This window comes from Oncorhynchus kisutch, linkage group LG2 (genome assembly GCF_002021735.2).
Source record: "Oncorhynchus kisutch isolate 150728-3 linkage group LG2, Okis_V2, whole genome shotgun sequence".
NCBI lineage: Eukaryota > Metazoa > Chordata > Actinopteri > Salmoniformes > Salmonidae > Oncorhynchus > Oncorhynchus kisutch.
Window position 1 is genome coordinate 20,718,317 of NC_034175.2, and position 23,138 is coordinate 20,741,454.

Here is a 23,138-nt window from a genome sequence, read left to right on the forward strand (position 1 = left end):
ATCCTGTGGTAAATTTGTATATAAGCAGAATATGGTATCATGTTGAAAGTTAAATTCACCAGTATAACAGGACAGATTGTGTTGGGGGGCAGGACATGGTCCTTCAGTGGTCCACAGTCACACTCAGGTTTCACATGGGAGGCACACTTATTATGAAGCTGGATGAGGGGAATCAATTACAACCATATTAGTATCAGGGTGACATTCAAGATCATAACATATTATTCAATGTTACCTTTCATTTGATTGTCATTTGTAATTTGATATTAGAGTTCAGTTCCTTTAAAATGTATGGGGGCAATAAAATATAACGTTCAGTTTGTATCAGCTATGTAGAATTGTTTTTAGCTAAACGCCAAGTGCTGTTGAGTAAAAAGCAAGAGCATGTTGTGTAATTTACAAAAACACAACTCCCAACATTGGGTTTATTTAAAAAAGACTGATATCAAAACACATTTTAACTGTGGTTTATTTTCCATTAGCAGAATACTGGAAATAACTCTTACTTGGTGTAAATTGGTAAAGTGAGAGGACTCGGATAAAAGGTGCAGAAAATAAATCATAAACAGCAAGATACAGTGGAAAATAATGAGGAGGTGGCTGATTCTCCTGGGGGGTGGGGGGGGGGGGGGTGTACCGTGATTTGGCACCACACACAGTGAAGCCCAGTCAGACCCTGGTAACACTTAATGGTTTTGTGACACTTGTCACACTTGGTCGGGCAGTTTCCCTCCACCCAGAAATGGTGCATCACCTGTGGAGCGAGAAACAGAGAGAAACAGAGGAGGGAAGCAGAACAGAAAACAAGTGAGATATCCATAATAGTAAAGAAAAATGTAACAATGTTGTTTGTGTATTGGGCATGTATTTAAACCAGACTAAATATTGTAATTAGCTATGCTTAATATCAGAATGACTTGTTTAATTCCATTAGTGGGGAAGGAGCCCTGGATCTAAGCTCCGTGGAGCATCGCTGATCCGAGCGTGCCGATTAGTAAACACTCCAATTGGATGCACCTCTATGTTTTTCTTGCTCTTCACGTAGGTTTTGATGCACGACAGAGGAGCACGGGCCACACAGCGCTCATGGACAGTGTACTTGCAGACTGGGAGAGGAGGAACACACATTTTGACAACAACAAAAAAATCACAAAAACAAGTAAAAAATAGCAAACATTAAATTGAGGTTGGAGATTCACATTTTCAGGCGGCGATTTGGATCACAAAAATGCCTTCTTAATGATGAAAAAGTGCATGGAATGACAAAAATGAGAGTAGACATGAGGGAAACAACAGTTACTGTTACCATACTCACATGAGCAGCACAGCCCTTGCTTGCCCAGACCTATAAGCATGTTCAGACACAGGTTACAGTAGGCTGGCTTGTTGAAGTGCTTCAGTCTCCACACATGCTGCCCATCGTCTTTCACATTCTAAAGGGAAGATGATTGATTGGTTTGATTGATTGATTGGTTAATTATTGACTGGTTGATAATTGGGTCATTTGTTATATGGCAGATATAAATAGGCCATGTAAAACAAACATGCCTCTCTGACATGTACAATAAGGAATCACATCGTCTCTATTCGTGGCATTTTGATCTGCAGCGTTTGACAACGTTTGGCAACTGAATGTGGCCCATGTGAAAGGTTTTGCTCGTTTTTTACTGTTCTCCAAAGCCATCAACTTTAGTGGGGAGGATTGCCTGGGTTCTTTCCTTTAATCCTGTGTCATTAATCATGTCATCTATTATGTCAATCACAGCAAAATGACAGTCTGACGACACTGTAAGAGACTGTCTCATTAGCATTGTGATAAGTGACGGCTTGTTCAAGATCATTGAAGACAAGGCAGCAAAAAACTGAAAAGATGACTCCATCTAGTGGACAAAGAGAGCTAGGACATCAGTGGTGCCATCTGACGAAGCTATTGAGTAGTTAGGCGGTGATGGGAATGTCCAGGCCTTGTACCTGATTCACACAATAGGGCCCACCCCAACCATGCTGTGCTGGCTCAAATATTTTTTTCCCACATTGTCCTTTCCAGCACGGTTCCAGCAACTATGGTGGACGAGGAACCAGGCTGGCCTAATACAGCTGGCTTTGGCTCGGTTTGGCCTGGTAGTGTGAATCAGGCTACAGAGGGTTTAAAGGCCCAGTGCAGTCAAAATGATGTTTTGTCTGTGTTTTGTATCATATTATACAACAGCTGATGAAAATAACACTGTAAAGGTCAGATTTGTTTCTGTGTTATTTCCTGATAGTTGGGTCGTTCCACCAATCCGGTGCCTTTAAAAAAGTGCAACTTGCTTCAAAAAAGACGTTTGTTTTCACCTCATGTTAACATTCTGAAACATTTTAGCAAAATTCTTGCTTGAGAGGTACTTGCAGTCCTGCATACACTCTGGCCATCCAGGACCAGAAAATTGTTACCCAGATGATATTGATATAAAAATGGCTGCATTGGGCCTTTAACTGAGCTTTAACTAAATCCGGCCATCCAGGACCAGAACTGGATACTTCAGAGCCATACATAGACAATCGCTTTGGCTCCGGTCTAGAAAATTTGCCATTGAAAGTAAAAACAGTGATGATGTTAAGGTAACACATTCGTGACTACTCACCGTCTCTAGGCCCAGTAGTACCAGCAGGGGGATGGTCGTGCTGCCTCCCTGGATCCACTCCTCCAGAGACACTGTGCCGTCATGGTCATAGTCAATCTCCTGCATCATCTCCTGCAGAATCTACTCACAACCAATCAGAGACAGTACAGTGGGATCGGTCAACACAGATTATATATGACACCCTCATTCAAGCTATACAAAGTTACAGTATTTTATTGTTATTCATATAACTGAAACTTGCGGGCCCTAGAGCTTTATGTCTATGGATCTGCAGTATATTAAATGTTTATGAAAAAAAAAAGTATTTTACCGGCTTCAGTTCTGTCACATCCCATTCCAAGTACTCAGCAACATGCATCATTTGAGAGATGATGTGCTCCAGTTCCTAGAAGTGGAAAACCAATCTTGCATCAAAATATACCTATGATACAATAGCCATTCTTCAATTGATGGTTTTAGACTGATGAACAGCATGTCAGTTGGTCAGTTGGTACAATCTTCTCTCTCCAAAGGAGAGTTGTACAATGCACAACAAAAGCAGCTTGAAAACTGATACAGGCTTGATGACTTAATTACAATGGTTGCCCTACGGGAGGGCAATTATCATGTAGTGGAGAGTCATCACATGCAGACCAGAGCAATGAACATGAGACATTTACCCGCCTGCTCCTCCGTAACAAGCCCAAGCTTTTTAGAGGGCTTGTGTAATGTTACTTTAGATTATATTGTACAAGATATTCTACATTTCCATGTGTCAGTGTCATGGTTAGAATGAGATAAAGGTAAGATTCAGATTTCCAGAAGGTCCTCTACTGCAGAATTGTATTTATAGAACATTAGGTAGCTATCATGTACCATTGTACCCAGCATGGTCTCATAGACTAGACGTAACATAGTAAAATAAATCTGGGACACTCAAATTAGTATGATATGTTATGCTTGGTATAGTTACATAAGACACAGGGTTACTTAAGGCAAAAACGAAAGCAGGGTGGTTGGTCGGGTTGGATGGGTAGACTTATAACCCGAACGTCTTGCAACCCAAAAGGATTGCGTGTTAGAATCTCATCACAGACAACTTTAGCATTTTAGCTAATCAGCAAATTTACAACAACTTACTACTTGTTAGCTACTTTGCAACTACAAGCATGTTAGCTAACCCTTCCCCTAACACTAACCTTAACCAAACTCTTAACCCTAATGCTAACTCTAACCTTAACCCCTGCTCGCTATAGCAGCTTTATTCACTCTTCGTCTTCTACTTGCTAGCGCTAGTAATAGAGAAAACTCCTGTGGAAAACTTGGCCAGAAACTAGCAAGTGTCATATGAATCCACAACATCACCACAAACGTCTTTTCAAGCCAGGTGAGTTACAATCGTTTGAGATACTACCTAGTGATGTTATAATGTCACAGTTTATTATACAGATGTAATGGCTGTCGTCTGGAGATAGAGAGGAGGACCAAGGTGCAGCGTGGTAAGTGTTCATGTCTTTTTAATAAACAAACTGAACACTGGAACATAACAATAAACGATGTGAACAAAATGAAACAGTACCGTGTGGCCCAAACACTCACATGGAAACAAACACCCACAAACCAAAAGTGAAACCCAGGCTACCTAAGTATGATTCTCAATCAGGGACAACAATTGACAGCTGCCTCTGAGAACCATACTAGGCCGAATTCAAATACCAACATAGAAAAACAAACATAGACTGCCCACCCCAACTCACGCCCTGACCATACTAAAACAAAGACAAAAACAAAGGAACTGAGGTCAGAACGTGACAGTACCCCCCCCCCCCCCAAAGGTGCGGACCGCAAAACCTGAACCTATAGGGTCTGGGAGGGCATCTGTCCGCGGTGGCGGCTCTGGCGCGGGACATGGACCCCACTTCACCATAGTTTTTTTGCGCTTCTTAGCCCGCCTCCATGGCCTCTTTAGAGTGGCGACCCTCGCCGCCGACCTTGGACTGGGGACCCACGCCACAAGTCCCGAATGGACGGGAGATTCCGGCAGCGCCGGACAGGCGGGAGACTCCGGCAGCTCCGGAATGAAGGGCGATTCCAGCATCGCCTGGCTGACTGACGGCTCTGGCGGCTCAGGACAGACGGGAGACTCTGGCGGCTCAGGACAGACGGGAGACTCTGGCGGCTCAGGACAGACGGGAGACTCTGGCGGCTCAGGACAGACGGGAGACTCTGGCGGCTCAGGACAGACGGGAGACTCTGGCGGCTCAGGACAGACGGGAGACTCTGGCGGCGCTGGAGAGGAGGAAGGCTCTGGCGGCGCTGGACAGGCAGGAGGACCTGTAAGAAGGAGACGGAGAGACAGCCTGGTGCGGGGGGCTGCCACCGGCGGGCTGGTGCGTGGAGGTGGCACAGGATAGACCGGACCGTGAAGGCGCCCTGGAGCTCTTGAGCACCGAGCCTGCCCAACCTTACCTGGTTGAATGCTCCCCGTAGCCAGGCCAGTGCGGCGAGGTGGAATAGCCCGCGCTGGGCTGTGCTGGCGAACCGGGGACACCATTCGTAAAGCTGGTGCCATGTACGCCGGCCCGAGGAGATGCACTGGAGACCAGATGCGTAGAGCCGGCTTCATGGCACCTGGCTCGATGCCCACTCTAGCCCGGCCGATACGGGGAGCTGGGATTTAGCGCACCGGGCTAAGCACGCGTACTGGGGACACCGTGCGCTCCACCGCATAACAAGGTGCCTGACCAGTACTACGCCCTCTCTCTCCACGGTAAGCACGGGAAGTTGGCGCAGGTCTCCTACCTGACTTCGCCACACTCCCCGTGTGCCTCCCCCAATACATTTTTGGGGCTGCCTCTCGGGCCTCCTTCCCAGCAGTGTTCCCTCGAAGCGCTGGCTCCCATTACTGGCTTCCTCCGCTCTCCTGGCTGCCTCCACCCGTTCCCATGGGAGGCAATCGCTTCCAGCCAGGATCTCCTCCCATGTGTAGCAACCCTTGCCATCCAAAATGTCCATTCAGAAGAAAAAGCATAAAGCCTCTCTGATTGCCCGTGTTGGTATGCCCTCTGTCACCACATTCTTCAAGAAGGTAGAACCTTCCCAAGAAGAATATGATTTAGCTGCGCAGGGGGGTGTCTTTGCATACCACACTATGCGACACAATCATAGTTACAGATCTATGGACTGCACAGCACAACTCACACGGAAGATTTATGAGCCAAAGTTCACATGTGCTAGGACACAATGTGACGCCATAGTGAGTAACGTGTTAGCAACATGGGCAACTACTTTGGTAACACAGGACCTAGACCAGGTTGAATTTGTGTCCCTGTCCATTGATGTGTCCAATCATGGACATGTAAAGTTGCTGCTAATAGTAGTCAGATATTGTAAGATACAGTGCCTTGCGAAAGTATTCGGCCCCCTTGAACTTTGCGACCTTTTGCCACATTTCAAGCTTCAAACATAAAGATATAAAACTGTATTTTTTTGTGAAGAATCAACAACAAGTGGGACACAATCATGAAGTGGAACGACATTTATTGGATATTTCAAACTTTTTTAACAAATCAAAAACTGAAAAATTGGATCGTGCAAAATTATTCAGCCCCTTTACTTTCAGTGCAGCAAACTCTCTCCAGAAGTTCAGTGAGGATCTCTGAATGATCCAATGTTGACCTAAATGACTAATGATGATTAATACAATCCACCTGTGTGTAATCAAGTCTCCGTATAAATGCACCTGCACTGTGATAGTCTCAGAGGTCCGTTAAAAGCGCAGAGAGCATCATGAAGAACAAGGAACACACCAGGCAGGTCCGAGATAGTGTTGTGAAGAAGTTTAAAGCCGGATTTGGATACAAAAAGATTTCCCAAGCTTTAAACATCCCAAGGAGCACTGTGCAAGCGATAATATTGAAATGGAAGGAGTATCAGATCACTGCAAATCTACCAAGACCTGGCCGTCCCTCTAAACTTTCAGCTCATACAAGGAGAAGACTGATCAGAGATGCAGCCAAGAGGCCCATGATCACTCTGGATGAACTGCAGAGATCTACAGCTGAGGTGGGAGACTCTGTCCATAGGACAACAATCAGTCGTATATTGCACAAATCTGGCCTTTATGGAAGAGTGGCAAGAAGAAAGCCATTTCTTAAAGATATCCATAAAAAGTGTCGTTTAAAGTTTGCCACAAGCCACCTGGGAGACACACCAAACATGTGGAAGAAGGTGCTCTGGTCAGATGAAACCAAAATTGAACTTTTTGGCAACAATGCAAAACGTTATGTTTGGCGTAAAAGCAACACAGCTCATCACCCTGAACACACCATCTCCACTGTCAAACATGGTGGTGGCAGCATCATGGTTTGGGCCTGCTTTTCTTCAGCAGGGACAGGGAAGATGGTTAAAATTGATGGGAAGATGGATGGAGCCAAATACAGGACCATTCTGGAAGAAAACCTGATGGAGTCTGCAAAAGACCTGAGACTGGGACGGAGATTTATCTTCCAACAAGACAATGATCCAAAACATAAAGCAAAATCTACAATGGAATGGTTCAAAAATAAACATATCCAGGTGTTAGAATGGCCAAGTCAAAGTCCAGACCTGAATCCAATCGAGAATCTGTGGAAAGAACTGAAAACTGCTGTTCACAAATGCTCTCCATCCAACCTCACTGAGCTCGAGCTGTTTTGCAAGGAGGAATGGGAAAACATTTCAGTCTCTCGATGTGCAAAACTGATAGAGACATACCCCAAGCGACTTACAGCTGTAATCGCAGCAAAAGGTGGTGCTACAAAGTATTAACTTAAGGGGGCTGAATAATTTTGCACGCTCAATTTCAGTTTTTGATTTGTTAAACAAGTTTGAAATATCCAATGTCGTTCCACTTCATGATTGTGTCCCACTTGTTGTTGATTCTTCACAAAAAAATACAGTTTTATATCTTTATGTTTGAAGCCTGAAATGTGGCAAAAGGTCGCAAAGTTCAAGGGGGGCGAATACTTTCGCAAGGCACTGTATATGATGGAAGCACATCTGTGGAAACAAAACTGCTTGATTTTGTTGAATTGAAAGGGAAAAAAAGCAGAGGAGATTGCAGCTGAGCTCCCTGGTGGTCATCCCAAAATTTTACCTGGAAAACAAAGTTGTTGGCATTCTCTGCCGACAACACAAATACCAACTTTGGAGGACTGAATAGGCTGGGGAGGGTCAATGTCCACACCAAAGTTAAAAATGCTCTGCAGCGGGACGTGATTGGCTTAGGTTGTCCTGCCCACATCATTCATAACACGGCCAGAACAGCTTTGGATATGATTCCCCTTGTGGTTGAGTACCTGCTCACAAAGATATTTGGATATTTTCACCGTCAGAGTAGAAAGACTGAAGAGCATTTGTGAGATTGTTGGCCAGGAGTACCATAACATTTTAGGACACAGCAATGTTCGCTGGCTGTCCATGCTCCCTGCTCTAGAAAGAGTGCTGAAAATGTATGTGCCATTGAAATGGAAACCTGACAGTATTCAGTGACACGATCAAGATGCTTGGAGGCCAAGCAAAGTGCTGTGGAGTCAGCTGCAAATCTGAGAAACGTTGAGGCAAAATTGACTGCAAGTCGTGATGACAACTTCATTCCAGTTTTGGTCAGAGGACTTCTGAGAGAGCTAGAGGAAAATTAAGCAATGTCTAAGGAGAGCTTTCCCAAAACATCCCAATCGTTCTTCACTACGGCTGTGAACTACTTGCAAGCATTGGGGAAAGCACACAGATCATCTAAAAGATTTACATTATCTCCTTTTAAAAAGGCAACCTCAGCATGAAGACATCCAGAAGGCAGCAGGCACACTGCAAGAAAAATGCCCCAATGTGACCATCAATGCGGATGCATTGTTTGACGAGGTTACTGGCCTGCAAGAGATCATAAAGGGGGGATCGCTTGAAGAATGGAAAACATCTTGAGACACTGCTTAGTCAGAGATGGAGCACGGTGGTTACCCACTTCAAAGAGAATGACATCCCACACACTAACCTGGCTGATTAGCGTCTGTTGTCATGTGCTTACCTGGAAGTAATGCACCAGTCGAGAGAGTGTTCTCCCAAATGAATGATATATGGACAGCAGCAAGAAATAGGTTCACTGTTCCTACCATCAAGGCCATGCTTATTGTGAAGACAAACTTCAACCTCCCCTGCGCCAGGAGTTCATGGAGAAGCTGGACAAAAACAGAGCAATCCTGAAGAAAATACCTTCTTCTGAGAAATATACAGATTAGGTTGGTATAAGTATATTATGTAGTAACCAATCTCATCATCATCTTATTTCTTTATTATGTTAAGTATTTCACATACAGTGCCTTGCGAAAGTATTCGGCCCCCTTGAACTTTGCGACCTTTTGCCACATTTCAGGCTTCAAACAAAGATATAAAACTGCATTTTTTTGTGAAGAATCAACAACAAGTGGGACACAATCATGAAGTGGAACGACATTTATTGGATATTTCAAACTTTAACAAATCAAAAACTGCAAAATTATTCAGCCCCCTTAAGTTAATACTTTGTAGCGCCACCTTTTGCTGCGATTACAGCTGTAAGTCGCTTGGGGTATGTCTCTATCAGTTTTGCACATCGAGAGACTGAAATTTTTTCCCATTCCTCCTTGCAAAACAGCTCGAGCTCAGTCAGGTTGGATGGAGAGCATTTGTGAACAGCAGTTTTCAGTTCTTTCCACAGATTCTCGATTGGATTCAGGTCTGGACTTTGACTTGGCCATTCTAACACCTGGATATGTTTATTTTTGAACCATTCCATTGTAGATTTTGCTTTATGTTTTGGATCATTGTCTTGTTGGAAGACAAATCTCCGTCCCAGTCTCAGGTCTTTTGCAGACTCCATCAGGTTTTCTTCCAGAATGGTCCTGTATTTGGCTCCCTCCATCTTCCCATCCATTTTAACCATCTTCCCTGTCCCTGCTGAAGAAAAGCAGGCCCAAACCATGATGCTGCCACCACCATGTTTGACAGTGGGGATAGTGTGTTCAGGGTGATGAGCTGTGTTGCTTTTACGCCAAACATAACGTTTTGCATTGTTGCCAAAAAGTTCAATTTTGGTTTCATCTGACCAGAGCACCTTCTTCCACATGTTTAGTGTGTCTCCCAGGTGGCTTGTGGCAAACTTTAAATGACACTTTTTATGGATATCTTTAAGAAATGGCTTTCTTCTTGCCACTCTTCCATAAAGGCCAGATTTGTGTAATATACGACTGATTGTTGTCCTATGGACAGAGTCTCCCACCTCAGCTGTAGATCTCTGCAGTTCATCCAGAGTGATCATGGGCCTCTTGGCTGCATCTCTGATCAGTCTTCTCCTTTTATGAGCTGAAAGTTTAGAGGGACGGCCAGGTCTTGGTAGATTTGCAGTGGTCTGATACTCCTTCCATTTCAATATTATCGTTTGCACAGTGCTCCTTGGGATGTTTAAAGCTTGGGAAATCTTTTTGTATCCAAATCCAGCTTTAAACTTCTTCACAACAGTATCTCGGACCTGCCTGCTGTGTTCCTTGTTCTTCATGATGCTCTCTGCGCTTTTAACGGACCTCTGAGACTATCACAGTCCAGGTGCATTTATACGGAGACTTGATTACACACAGGTGGATTTAATTTATCATCATTAGTCATTTAGGTCAACATTGGATCATTCAGAGATCCTCACCGAACTTCTGGACAGAGTTTGCTGCACTGAAAGTAAAGGGGCTGAATAATTTTGCACGCCCAATTTTTCAGTTTTTGAATTGTTAAAAAAGTTTGAAATATCCAATAAATGTCGTTCCACTTCATGATTGTGTCCCACTTGTGTTTGATTCTTCACAAAAAAAATGCAGTTTTATATCTTTACGTTTGAAGCCTGAAATGTGGCAAAAGGTCGCAAAGTTCAAGGGGGCCGAATACTTTCGCAAGGCACTGTATACTATTGTCTGTTTTTTCTATTTTGCTCATGTTCTCTTCTGCTCTTATTCTACCCAGACTACCAGGACCACTGAATGGCTGTTCAGATCAGTTCTGTCTTGTCTGTAGTGTTTCTGTAGTATAGTTGTTTTCTCTATCACAGTGTGCCTGTTAGACTAAATACATGAAACCGGAATTGTCCCCCTTCTTCATTTCATAGATAATAACGTTTGACTGTCAAACTGGAAATGTCCCCGGTTTTTATTTCAGAAATCTGGTCACCTTACCCTAACCCCTAGCCTAGCTAATGGTAGCCACCTAGCTAATGTTAGCCACAACAAATTGGAATTCGTAACATATCACACGTATTGCAAATGTGTAACATATCATGCGAAATGGATGACATACATCCACAAATTAATACGTACCATACCATACTTAACATATCATTCTAATTGGAGTGTCACGGATTTACATTTACTATGTTAAATCTACCCTTGAGTTCATGGTTGCAGCACCAATCGTTTTTCAGTACAGTAAATAACATGGCATGTATAGGACAGAAGCAAACATGGCTCTGGTATTAGACTTTAGCAAATAACAAAGATGATGTTTCATGTAAGGCTGTGTTCAAATAATTTGTTTGGCATATTTTTGAAAAGATATGAAGAAGGAAAAATTATTACCGAACTATCCAGAGACCCATTCCCATCAGTATCATAGAGACGAAACATAACTGTGGAGAAAGAGATCAAACATTTATGAGTTTCAATTGGTGTTTTAGAGGCAATAGATGTCATTGAGACACATTTTTACGACCAATTTAGTTTCACGGATGCACTTTACTATGTTAAAGAACTAAAACTTCCTTTATTTTTTAAGGGTACAATCAGCTCCCATCAATTCAAAGCAATGTTTCTCCACATAAAAGTATTCTTAGCATCTCAGTGTTGAAGTCTGATTGGTTCCTCCACTAGCCCCCAGCCACCACTCAACACCATCACCATGGAAACAGACAGCTACCTCACCAGAACAGTGATTGTTCTCCAATACAAGTGTGACTGACAGAGATACGCGCACACACACACACACACACACACACACACACACACACACACCATATCACTATAGTAATATAATCATGACAACACTCTCCTCTGCCCTAAGTAATTTACATACTAATGGCTGTTTCCAATACGTGGGAAAGTGTTTTTAGCCCAGTCTCAGCATGAAGCTACCCCCTCCCCCAATATCAGTAGTGGTGCGGCTCGTGACAAACCCAGCTGACTTGAGGAGGGTGAGCCGGTGAATTCACTAAGGACTCGAAGAGGGGGGTTGTTAATTTCATATGGGGTTGACGTCAAACTGCTGTTTGTCAGACACTAATTAGGAGCTAATTGACAGCTTCCTGCTGTGGTGCGGTCAGGAGGAAGGGGAAGTGAGGTAGATGCCTGGAGGATTGGGAACTCTGCTGGAGCTGGGAAGGTGTTTGTGGTGGTAATCCAACGTGGCCACAGGAAGGTGATGGTGTATAGAGAGATGGGAGGAATAGCATGCAGTGAAGTCACTCAAAAAAAGCATAGAGCTAAGTTGTGTAACCATATGAACCTACAGTATAAAGACTGTTATTTGTCGTTGTCCTCACCTGCTCTTCAAAGCTGAACTAATACTAGTTGCAGTAACTTTTACTGAATCCACTGTAGTGACATAGGGTATATTTCCTCAGTCATACAGAACCAAGGGAATTTAGCTTGCTACTGATGATGATCAATACTCACTTTTTAGATGTTTCTCTTTTTGCCATGCATTCCCTGACTTTGCACAACCTATGTAGACCTACAGATATAGCAGCTAAAGTGAATGTACTGTAAGTGTAAATTGAAACCAGTCATTCTTAGAAGAACCAGCAGAGGGCCCTGTTAGCACCCCAAGACATCAGTGAGGCCAGACAGAAGGAGATGTAGGTTGGGCAGAGTGGGATTCTCTCTGCAAGGAGAGATACTGTAACATCCAAGGCTAAACCAATGTGCTCCCTGGACCAGACCTCCTAAATTATTAACACACTTAATTTTTAATGAACGGCTCTGCTCTTCAATTATTCAGCAGTTGGATGAGAATTATAAGAACACATAAAAAGTCTGATGTTCAATTATCTAATATAATATCATAAATAAATAAGTACACATCTAAAGTTTAAGTGGAATAAAGAGATACCATGGCAACGCTAATAAGGGCTTTCAGTAAACATAATGATTCAAGTAGACTACAGCGAAAGGGGTAACCTGCTGCTCCTGCTTAGGTAATGGGAAATATAGAGCAGTGTATTGGGACGAAGCTCTAACTTGTTTGGCTATGAGTGTTTGTATTTACGGTACACAAATGTCATTTTTCTCATGGGTAAACCCCAAAATAACATTATAGCCAAAGGAGCTCCAGTATATTCCCCTTTCAGAGGAAAAATAATAATGAGTCCTCACACTCCAGTTTGTCCTCGGGTCGGCCACCCTCCAGCAGTGAGAGGTAGCAGACGATGTCCTTCAGTTGAACCGTGCCTAGAGGTCTGGGCAGAGTCCTGGGTAGAGGGGGCACCTTCAGAGGGGTCGAGTTCCCTTTGATCAACTTGAGGCCTGCAGAGAGAAGAAGGCCAGAGAAGAAGGTCAAAATGTAGGCTGGTTATGATCACTGCTGAGCTTATGCCTCTAATGTCAACCTCAAACTGTCTTTCAAACTGTCTACCAATAAATCGAAATTCATGTTGTGAAATTGATTGCAGATGTTATATAGGTGTAGTTTTTGCCAATATTACGGTAGTAAATGTTGACTAGACAGCACAGTTTTAGTTTGTGAAGATTGTAGTTAGTACCTCAGAACACATTTTGTGAAAAAGAACAAGCTGATGCTACAAACGCTGCACTCAATGACTTGCCTGTAAGCTACAGTCCACGACAACAAGGCAATCTGGGGTGGTCTGACGACAGAATTAACAATACTGAACCAATTACAACAGTATCACCCAGTGGCTCTTTGTGGTAGGAGTAAAAACTAAAGCAGACCTAAACAACTTTAGTCTTTTATTTGGTGTTAGAGAGATTGTTTGTCTGCTGCTGAGGTCATAGTTTCTATGCCTTCTTGATCTGTTCCTTTGTTTGTGTCTGAAGTGAAGGTGCGGTGGTCTTTCTGGCAAAGTAGCTTTAAAAATTCAGTAACAGCGCACACAGACAATATAAAAGCTAGTTGGCCCCTTAAGGACATCATCTGAAGGTTATAGCTGAAGTGCAGGGTCTTACCAGTAACTCTGGGCTTGTCTAGGGAAGTGGGGCTGGGTTTTGGTCCCTTGTTACTGAATGATAAGAAGAGGTGTTGACAGAACTCCTCTGCCAGCTCGCTCTCCAGAAACGTCTGCATGAAGACCTTGAAGCCTTCAAAGTCAATCTCCTGAAACAAGAAACAGAACATGATCCTGGTTGGTATAATTCCCATAGTGGAAGATTTAATAACCATATCATTACCATATCATGCCTGGGAGAACAAGGAATTACATTACCTGATTGAGTATGTCTTGCTTCTATGCAGCATTGAATAAAGACATTAGGCATCTCAATAAATCTAACTTTTAAAAAGTCAGTTACTCATATCCTGAAAAGCTGGTGTGACATTTTCAGCATCCCCTCCATAACCAAAGTAAGTAGTGGCTCTTAATGTCAAATGCCAAAACTAACAAAGATATTGGTTTGAGGTGAATATAGACCGATAACATTGTTGAATGTTGTTGACATCAAAATGACCAAGAATTGGTAGCAAGTCTGAAGTGATGGTACTGGTCTACATTACAAAGAAGCCTCAAAGTAGTTCTGCAATGGTTCATGCAATGCTAATGATGCCACATCACTACCAGAACAGTCAGAACAGTGTCTTATGGGAAGAAAGACTACCTCCTCTGGGTTATATTTCGCCAACACTCCGTCTCCATGGAACTCCTGCAGCACATCTTTCAGCTTCTTGGTCGAGTCTAAAAGAAAAACATTCAGCACATGTTATAACCATAAATGCTTCCCATTAAATAGCAAATGATATCATTATGTCCGTGAAGGGAGATCCTACTGCGGGAACTCATCTAATTGTCTCTATAAAAAAGGTTCAGGCTACAGCTCTAGAGAAATCACATCTGACACCCACCAGACCGCATCGATATCCCAGGGGGAATCACCAGACTCTGGAACGGGTAGCAGGTTAGACTCCTCTGCCTGGTCCGTTTGGTCTGGTTCCTGTCAAGATCTCTTCCTGTATTTTCAAACTATGGGAGTTTAGTCCCAGGAGTGTCCTGGCAGGACTGGTCCATTTGGGCCCCTGGTGTAGACATTGTTTTATTATATTATTCTAGCTCTTCCATTATGTTATTTGTAGTGGTTAATGGTGTGTGTATATTGATTGTGTATAGTCTTGTCTACCGTATGAATCTTCTCGTTGTGTCAGACTGGGTTCACGGGACTTCTGTTTCTTTTTTTTCTGCATTTATTTGTCTGAATATGGTATGTACATTTGAAGTCGGAAGTTTACATACACATAGGTTGGAATAATTAAAACTCGTTTTTCAACCACTCCACAAATGTCTTGTTAACAAACTACAGTTTTGGCAAGTCGGTTAGGAGATCTACTTTGTGGATGACACAAGTAATATTTCCAACAATTGTTTACAGACAGAATATTTCACTTATAACTCACTGTATCACAATTCCAGTGGGTTAGAAGTTTACATCACTAAATTGACTGTGCCTTTAAACAGCTTGGGAAATTCCAGAAAATGATGTCATGGCTTTAGAAGCTTCTGATAGACTAATTTACATAATTTGAGTCAATTGGAGGTGTACCTGTGGATGTATTTCAAAGCCTACCTTCAAACTCAGTGCCTCTTTGCTTGACATCATGGGAAAATCAATTGATATCAGCCAAGACCTCAGAAACAAATTGCAGACCTTCACAAGTCTGGTTCATCCTTGGGAGCAATTTCCAAACGCCTGAATGTACCACGTTCATCTGTACAAACAACAATACGCAAGTATAAACACCATGGGACCATGCAGCCGTCATACCGCTGAGGAAGGAGACGCGTTCTGTCTCCTAGAGATGAACGTACTTTGGTGCGAAAAGTGCAAATCAATCCCAGAACAACAGCAAAGGACCTTGTGAAGATGCTGGAGGAAACAGTTACAAAAGTATCTATATCCACAGTAAAACGAGTCCTATATCGACATAACCTGAAAGGCCGCCCAGCAAGGAAGAAGCCGCTGCTCCAAAACCGCAATAAAAAAGCCAGACTACGGTTTGCAACTGCACATGGGGACAAACATTGTATTTTTTGGAGAAATGTCCTCTGGTCTGATGAAACAAAAAATAGAACTGTTTGGCCATAATGACCATCGTTATGGTTGGAGGAAAAAGGGGGAGGCTTGCAAGCCGAAGAACACCATCCCAACCGTGAAGCACAGGGGTGGCAGCATCATGTTGTGGGGGTGCTTTGCTGCAGGAGGGACTGGTGCACTTCACAAAATAGATGGTGTCATGAGGGAGGAATATTATGTTGATATATTTAAGTAACATCTCAAGACACCAAGTTAAAGCTTGGTCGCAAATGGGTCTTCCAAATGGAGAATGACCACAAGCATACTTCCAAAGTTGTAGCAAAATGGCTTAAAGACAACAAAGTCAAGGTATTGGAGTGGCCATCACAAAGCCCTGACCTCATCCCTATAGAAACTTTGTGGGCAGAACTGAAAAAGCGTGTGTGAGCAAGGTGGCCTACAAACCTGACTCAGTTACACCAGCTCTGTCAGGAGAAATGGTTCAAAATTCACCCAACTTATTGTGGTAGCTTGTGGAAGGCTACCCGAAACGTTTGACCCAAGTGAAACAATTTAAAGGCAATGCTACCAAATACTAATTCAGCGTATGTAAACTTCTGACCCACTGGGAATGTGATGAAAGAAATACAAGCTGAAATAAATCATTCTCTCTACTGTTATTCTGACATTTCTCATTCTTTAAAAAAAGTGGTGATCCTAACTGACCTGAGACAGGACATTTTTACTAGGATTAAATGTCAGGAATTGTGAAAAACTGAGTTTAAATGTACTTGACTGAGGTGTATGTAAACTTCAGACTTCAACTGTATGTATGTGTGTATGTATGTGTGTAGGCATATATGCAGTGTGTATGTATGTAAGTATGTATGTATGTATGATTGTATATTATTGTATATTATTTTACTGCTTTATGGATATAATTATTGTTTGGATTACCTTATTTACTATTATTTATTAATGTACTTTTTTTCATTCTTTATGTGATGCGCATACGGAGAACGCCAGATGCAGAATTAACATTTAATTACCACAGTGAATTACTGTAATGTTTGTTTATGTGTCAATTAATCCATTAAGGGATGGGTTGCCAATTGGCGATTGGACACGAAAATAATTAATTTCATTCATTGTAGCTTCTGGAGCAACAAGACTAGATTTGGAAGGATGACCACGTGAAACCATGAAATGTGTGCCTGGGTGCCTGTGTGATAAACCCACCAAAAATAAGTTATAAAGTATTAACTTTCTTATCACTCCTCTACATGGTCAAAAAACTGTCAAGTTGTCATCCTAATGCTAACACTTAAAAGGACATTTTTTTTATTTTTTTTATTTCACTTTTATTTAACCAGGTAGGCAAGTTGAGAACAAGTTCTCATTTACAATTGCGACCTGGCCAAGATAAAGCAAAGCAGTTTGACACATACAACAACACAGAGTTACACATGGAGTTAAACAAACATACAGTCAATAATACAGTACAAAAATAAGTTGATATACAATGTGAGCAAATTAGGTGAGATAAGGGAGGTAAAGGCAACAAAAAAAGGCCATGGTGGCGAAGTAAATACAATATAGCAAATAAAACACTGGAATGGTAGATTTGCAGTGGAAGAATATGCAAAGTAGAAATAGAAATAATGGGGTGCAAAGGAGCAAAATAAATAAATAAATACAGTAGGGGAAGAGGTAGTTGTTTGGGCTAAATTATAGATGGGCTATGTACAGGTGCAGTAATCTGGGAGCTGCTCTGACAGCTGGTGCTTAAAGCTAGTGAGGGAGATAAGTGTTTCCAGTTTCAGAGATTTTTGTAGTTCATTCCAGTCATTGGCAGCAGAAAACTGGAAGGAAAGGCGGCCAAAGGAGGAATTGGCTTTGGGGGTGACCAGAGAGATATACCTGCTGGAGCGCGTGCTGCTATGGTGACCAGCGTAGGTTACTTTAGGCCAAAATACATGTCACATCAATGTTATTTTACACAACACCTGGAAAAATACACACCGCAATGTCACTGAGCAAAAAAATCCATTCTAATAATCGTCTCTGATTATGAAATCATAACTGCAGTGAAGTAGACTGTAGAGTATTGGTGCTCATGCAGTATGTGAAGTGAGGAAAGTGTGCAATAGAGCTAATTTCACCTTTTAATGAGAAGAGAGGGGGCTAAAGTGAGCTGGAGGGACTGAAAAGGAGGGAGGAAGAGGTGGAAACAGCAGAAGGTCCATTGTTGCACCTCGGAGAATGGGATATTTTATAACCTTTCGCTGCACAGGGAGCATAATGACTAGCTGTGAGCCAATTTGAAACACGATTATCCAAATCTCTCTATCACATACTGTCCCTCACGCTTTCTCATTTACCCCCGTTCCCGTACCCTGTCTCTTCTCAGACTTTCAACATTATAGTTTTTTAGGTGGTAGATCAGCTTTAATATTGCAGATATATTGTAGTTTCCATCAATGTAATTGTCTGCATCATTTCCAATCCCCATATATTTTTTTAGTAAATATATATATACATTTATGGAAAATATTTACAAAAAAATTGGAAAGATCGGAAATGATGCAGGCAATTACATTGATGGAAGCCACAATCTAACTGCAATATTAAATCTGATTTTATGCCCCCCCCCCCCCCCCCCCCCCCCACACACTTCTAAAACAAAAGTTGCGCCCCTGGTAAACATTGCAGAAGAAGAAAAATCAATCCCAATCAGAGACAGTAAAGATATGCTGGAGGGCTGCTTACAGTCAGCGGAACAATGTTGTCAAGACGCTTAGAGCAGTTAACGAGAGAGATGTCATGGCCAAGTGAAACCCTTTGCCTGCAGAAGAGATCTCAAGCAAAAAACACTCATTATTTAGATTTGGACAGACGTCTGTGAATATCTAATAAAATACCTCCAGTTAAGATGCTATATAGATTTATGGTCCTTATTGCTGCTCAAATTAGCTCTGTTGTTTTAGTCTTCTCTAACACACCGTACGTGAGGAGAGACGGACCAAGGCGCAGCGGATGTAGAGTTCCACATATTTATTATAAAGTGAAACTTTGAAAAAAAAAAAGAAAAAAAAATTCAAATAAACGTGCACATGCACAAAACACAAAATAATATCCCACAAATGGGAATTTGGGGGAAAAATGCTACCTAAATATGATCCCCATTTAGAGACAACGATTACCAGTTGCCTCTAATTGGAAATCATACAAATCACCAACATAGAAAAATAAACTAGTACACCCCATAGAAATAATAAACTAGAATACCCCCAGTCACGCCCTGACCTACTACACCATAGAGAAACAAGGGCTCTCTATGGTCAGGGCGTGACACACTGGGATGAAGTTCTTATTGTTGTAGAGATGTGGGAAGTCTTTTGAAATCCTTCCTTTTCCGAAAAACACATTTTAAAACCAAAATATAATAAATATAGAAAATAATAATGACACTAAACCTAATTGTAATCCTGGAAACAACCAATGCAAGAAACGTTTCAGTATATCTCACTATTCCCACTGAAGGCAAGAAAAACCATCTATCTCAAAACATGCACAGTCAAATTAGTCATTTACGAAACCCTGAATACTTGCAGTAGCGTTCTTGAAAATAACTTCAAGACGTTCATAACTCTCTTTGGCCTGCAGGGGATGCTTTTGTGTTATGATTGATCATGTTTTATCATAAACAGCACCAGAGCACCAGACAGATGTACTGCTTGAGCTGGTTTTTCTGCAAAATCAGCAAGGGGATCCACTAACAGATTACAGACATATGGATGATTCCAAGTCATCAGAGAAAGAGGGGGTTTTGTACTGTTTGAGCTTTACACCAAATCAAGTTGGATTAAGCTGGGTTTCATAACGCAGTGCCAGTGCATGGAGACATTCTCTGCTCTGCTCTTATGCAGTCACCATTACAGTAACTGGGCTCTGTTATCCTGCCGTAGTCAAGCAGTAGGTAAAATCTCTCTCTGTGTGAGGTGGATCAGGACATGCTCCTGAGATGGGATCTACAGTAGTTTACTAATCCAGTGTCACATTTTATACCTGACTAGATTACATTTTCAATGAAGTTTAAACTTGATTGCGAGCATAAAGTGACGGTGTACACGTGCACACACACACACACGCGCACGCACACACACACGCATGCGCGCACACACACACACACACACACACACAAACGCTCACACACTCACACCCACTGTCAGAGACACAGACTTACATTGAGCGTACTCCTGCAGAAGGGAGAATTCAGCTGGGGTCAGAGTGACCCACTTGTCCTGGTTGGTCATTGTGATGAGTCCTCTTCTCGCTCACATCCCGAAACTATCAGCCCACAGTCCACTCTCTGGAACAGAACATAGAAAAAGTTGTTAAGCCTCTTTCATTATAGTCTTTTGTGGCAGGCTGTTAGCAGAAAGATATCTGGTTTGGGTTCTGACATTCATTCCATCATCACTGGTCATAAAATTGCATACATTTATTGAATATTGATCCTCACATCATTACATTGCTATAGTGTAGTACAATATTATAGTATACTATAGTATAGTATAGTATAGTTTAGGAGAAACCAAGAAATGCTTATGTCCATCTGTAACCAAAAAGTACATCAGTCAGTCTGTCACTCAATTAGAGACTGAGGCTAGGGACTTGTTAGATTCATAATAATTACTGAATCCCCTAATCAATGCATTTTTCATGCAACCATAAGTATTACATCAGACAAGTACATTAATCTTAGTATGGCTCACAGCCAAGCTAATGCTACCTTGTACTATCCAGCACTATGTGCTATAGCTAGCTAGTAATTTGCTAACTGGCATGTCAATGTCCAAGATGAACTCACCAACTCACTGCATTATTTGACATATTTCTTACTTACAGATGTAGGATCTTAATTTGATCACACTGTTGCAGGAGAACTTTCCTGCAATGCAGGACATTTAAAACATGTCGTGTATTTGAGGTTTAGAAATGCTGAAATTTCAGACTTTGTTTTCCCTTACAAGAAATATATCAACCCCTACAAAAATGTCCATTAATTATAATCCACATAATAATTCACATTTCCTGTTGCCTGCTTTAGCAAACTGTCTCAAATTAAGATCCTACAGCTGTACCTAAGACAACATTTAGTTTATGTGTAAAGAAGCATTTATGACAGACAGTATAAGGGACATGTAGGAGTTTAAGTTATGATTGTCCAGGACTGCTGCATGTCCTGTTGACAACAACAGAATGATGGGCCGGCTGCCAGGGGACAGACAGCTGGCATCACTGATTATGGACAATGCCATGGTGACAGAAGATTGGACAGTGTCAGAAAAGAGGGGATGTTATGCCACTTTTCCTTTGCTGTAGAGCCTCCCCCCACCAACACACACACACACACACACACTCAATGGGTTGACAAAAAAAACAGGATATGCTGACTGTAAACTTAATCCGTTCTGCATTGTAACTACTTTAACTACTGAGAAGGGTTCAAAAAGCATTACACATTCATGTAAAGAGAAATAAATAATGTGTATGTGTGTGTGTGTGTGTGTGTGTGTGTGTGTGTGTGTGTGTGTGTGTGTGTGTGTGTGTGTGTGTGTGTGTGTGTGTGTGTGTGTGTGTGTGTGTGTGTGTGTGTGTGTGTGTGTGTGTGTGTGTGCATGAGTGTTTTGGGGTAGTCGGTTACTACAGTATATAGCCTAGAGTATTGTGTTCTGTGGACTACTGAAGCTGAATATTCCACTCCCCCTGCTCTCTTAATGTACCTGTGTTAGTCTCAGAGCCAGCTTCCTTCCTTTTTGACCCAATTCCCTCTGACCAATTATAAAACCTCACAGCAACAAGTGCATGTAACAGTACTTTACCACCTCAGTTCACAACAATTTCCTAATGAAAGAGCTGGCATGGAATCATCCATTAGTGTACTAGTATGAGTGCATGTGTGTGTCTGCACATACAGTATGGACGAGCGATGTCAGAGCGGAACGGACTAAGATACAGTAGAATAGTATAGAAAACAGTATATACATATGAGATGAGTAATGTCAGAAATGTAAACATTAAGTGACTAAGATACCGTGAATAGTATAGAAAACAATATATACATATGAGATGAGTAATGCCAGAAATGTAAACATTAAGTGACTAAGATACCGTGAATAGTATAGAATACAGTATATATATATGAGATGAGTAATGCAAGATATGTAAACATTATTAAGTGAATAAGATGTCGTAGAATAGTACAGAATACCGTATATACATATGAGATGAGTAATGCCAGATATGTAAACATTATTAAAGTGCCTAGTGTTCCATTCCTTAAAGTGGCCAGTGATTTCTAGTCTATGCCTATAGGCAGCAGCCTCTCTGTGCTAGTGATGGCTGTTTAGCAGTCTGATGGCCTTGAGATAGAATCTGTTTTTCAGTCTCTCGGTCCCAGCTTTTACGCACCTGTACTGACCTCGCCTTCTGGATGATAGCGAATGATAGCTTTGCTTCAACAAAGTACTGAGTAAAGGGTCTGAATACTGTGATATGTAATTTAATTTAATTTTTTTATAAATGTGCAAAAATTTCCAAAAATATATTTTAGCTTTGTCCTTATGGGTTATTGTGTGTAGATTTATGAGGGGAAAAAACGATTTAATCAATTTTAGAATAAGGCTGTAGCGTAACAAAATGTGGAAAAAGTAAAGGGGTCTGAATACTTTCCGAATGCACTCTATATACATTATCGATGCAATTGTACAGTATAGACAGATGATTGAAGAAGAATATACCGTATATCTCTGAAATACATTCAGCATCTGTGACTAAATAGACTATAATGTGGTGCCATGTATGCATTATTATGCTATTTAGACTGCAAAAAATCACAGTAGTCAATCGAATCACTATAGGCATTGTACTCCCTCCCATAATCTTCGATCTATTGCTTATGTGACAAATACATATCGCAACTCTGCAATCCCTCTCTAGGACTTATACTTATTGCTATAATAAATACTAGTTGTTATATTTGTCTTGTAATTCACATTTACAATCCATTCCATATATAAGTGTTAGATACACAGAAAAGAAAAATTCTCAAAATGATTCTCATTCTCTATTGTTTATAATCCGTTTACATCACTGGAGGCTGGTGGGAGGAGCTATAGGAGGACGGGCTCAACGTAATGACTGGAATGGAATAAATGGAACGGTATCAAACACATAAAACATATGG

The 23,138-nt window shown here is 41.7% G+C and overlaps 1 protein-coding gene across 2 annotated transcripts in view; it reads right to left on the reverse strand.

Annotated features, from left to right (window-relative positions):
* LOC109903753 (diacylglycerol kinase beta) overlaps window positions 1-23,138 on the reverse strand; it is a 59,970-nt gene that overhangs the window by 35,878 nt on the left and 954 nt on the right. The window contains exons 2-13 of one of the 2 annotated variants that reach the window (XM_031790414.1): window positions 20,133-20,258; window positions 14,480-14,556; window positions 14,092-14,112; window positions 13,835-13,982; window positions 13,025-13,174; window positions 11,234-11,283; window positions 2,935-3,009; window positions 2,625-2,744; window positions 1,316-1,433; window positions 1,018-1,106; window positions 638-754; window positions 60-158 (exon numbers count right to left, since the gene is read on the reverse strand). In XM_031790414.1, coding sequence (XP_031646274.1) covers window positions 60-158; window positions 638-754; window positions 1,018-1,106; window positions 1,316-1,433; window positions 2,625-2,744; window positions 2,935-3,009; window positions 11,234-11,283; window positions 13,025-13,174; window positions 13,835-13,982; window positions 14,092-14,112; window positions 14,480-14,556; window positions 20,133-20,202 — 1,134 coding nt within the window. In that variant the 5' untranslated portion in view covers window positions 20,203-20,258. The remainder of the gene's footprint in view (window positions 1-59; window positions 159-637; window positions 755-1,017; window positions 1,107-1,315; window positions 1,434-2,624; window positions 2,745-2,934; window positions 3,010-11,233; window positions 11,284-13,024; window positions 13,175-13,834; window positions 13,983-14,091; window positions 14,113-14,479; window positions 14,557-20,132; window positions 20,259-23,138) is intronic. The other variant, XM_031790420.1, reaches the window with a different exon arrangement.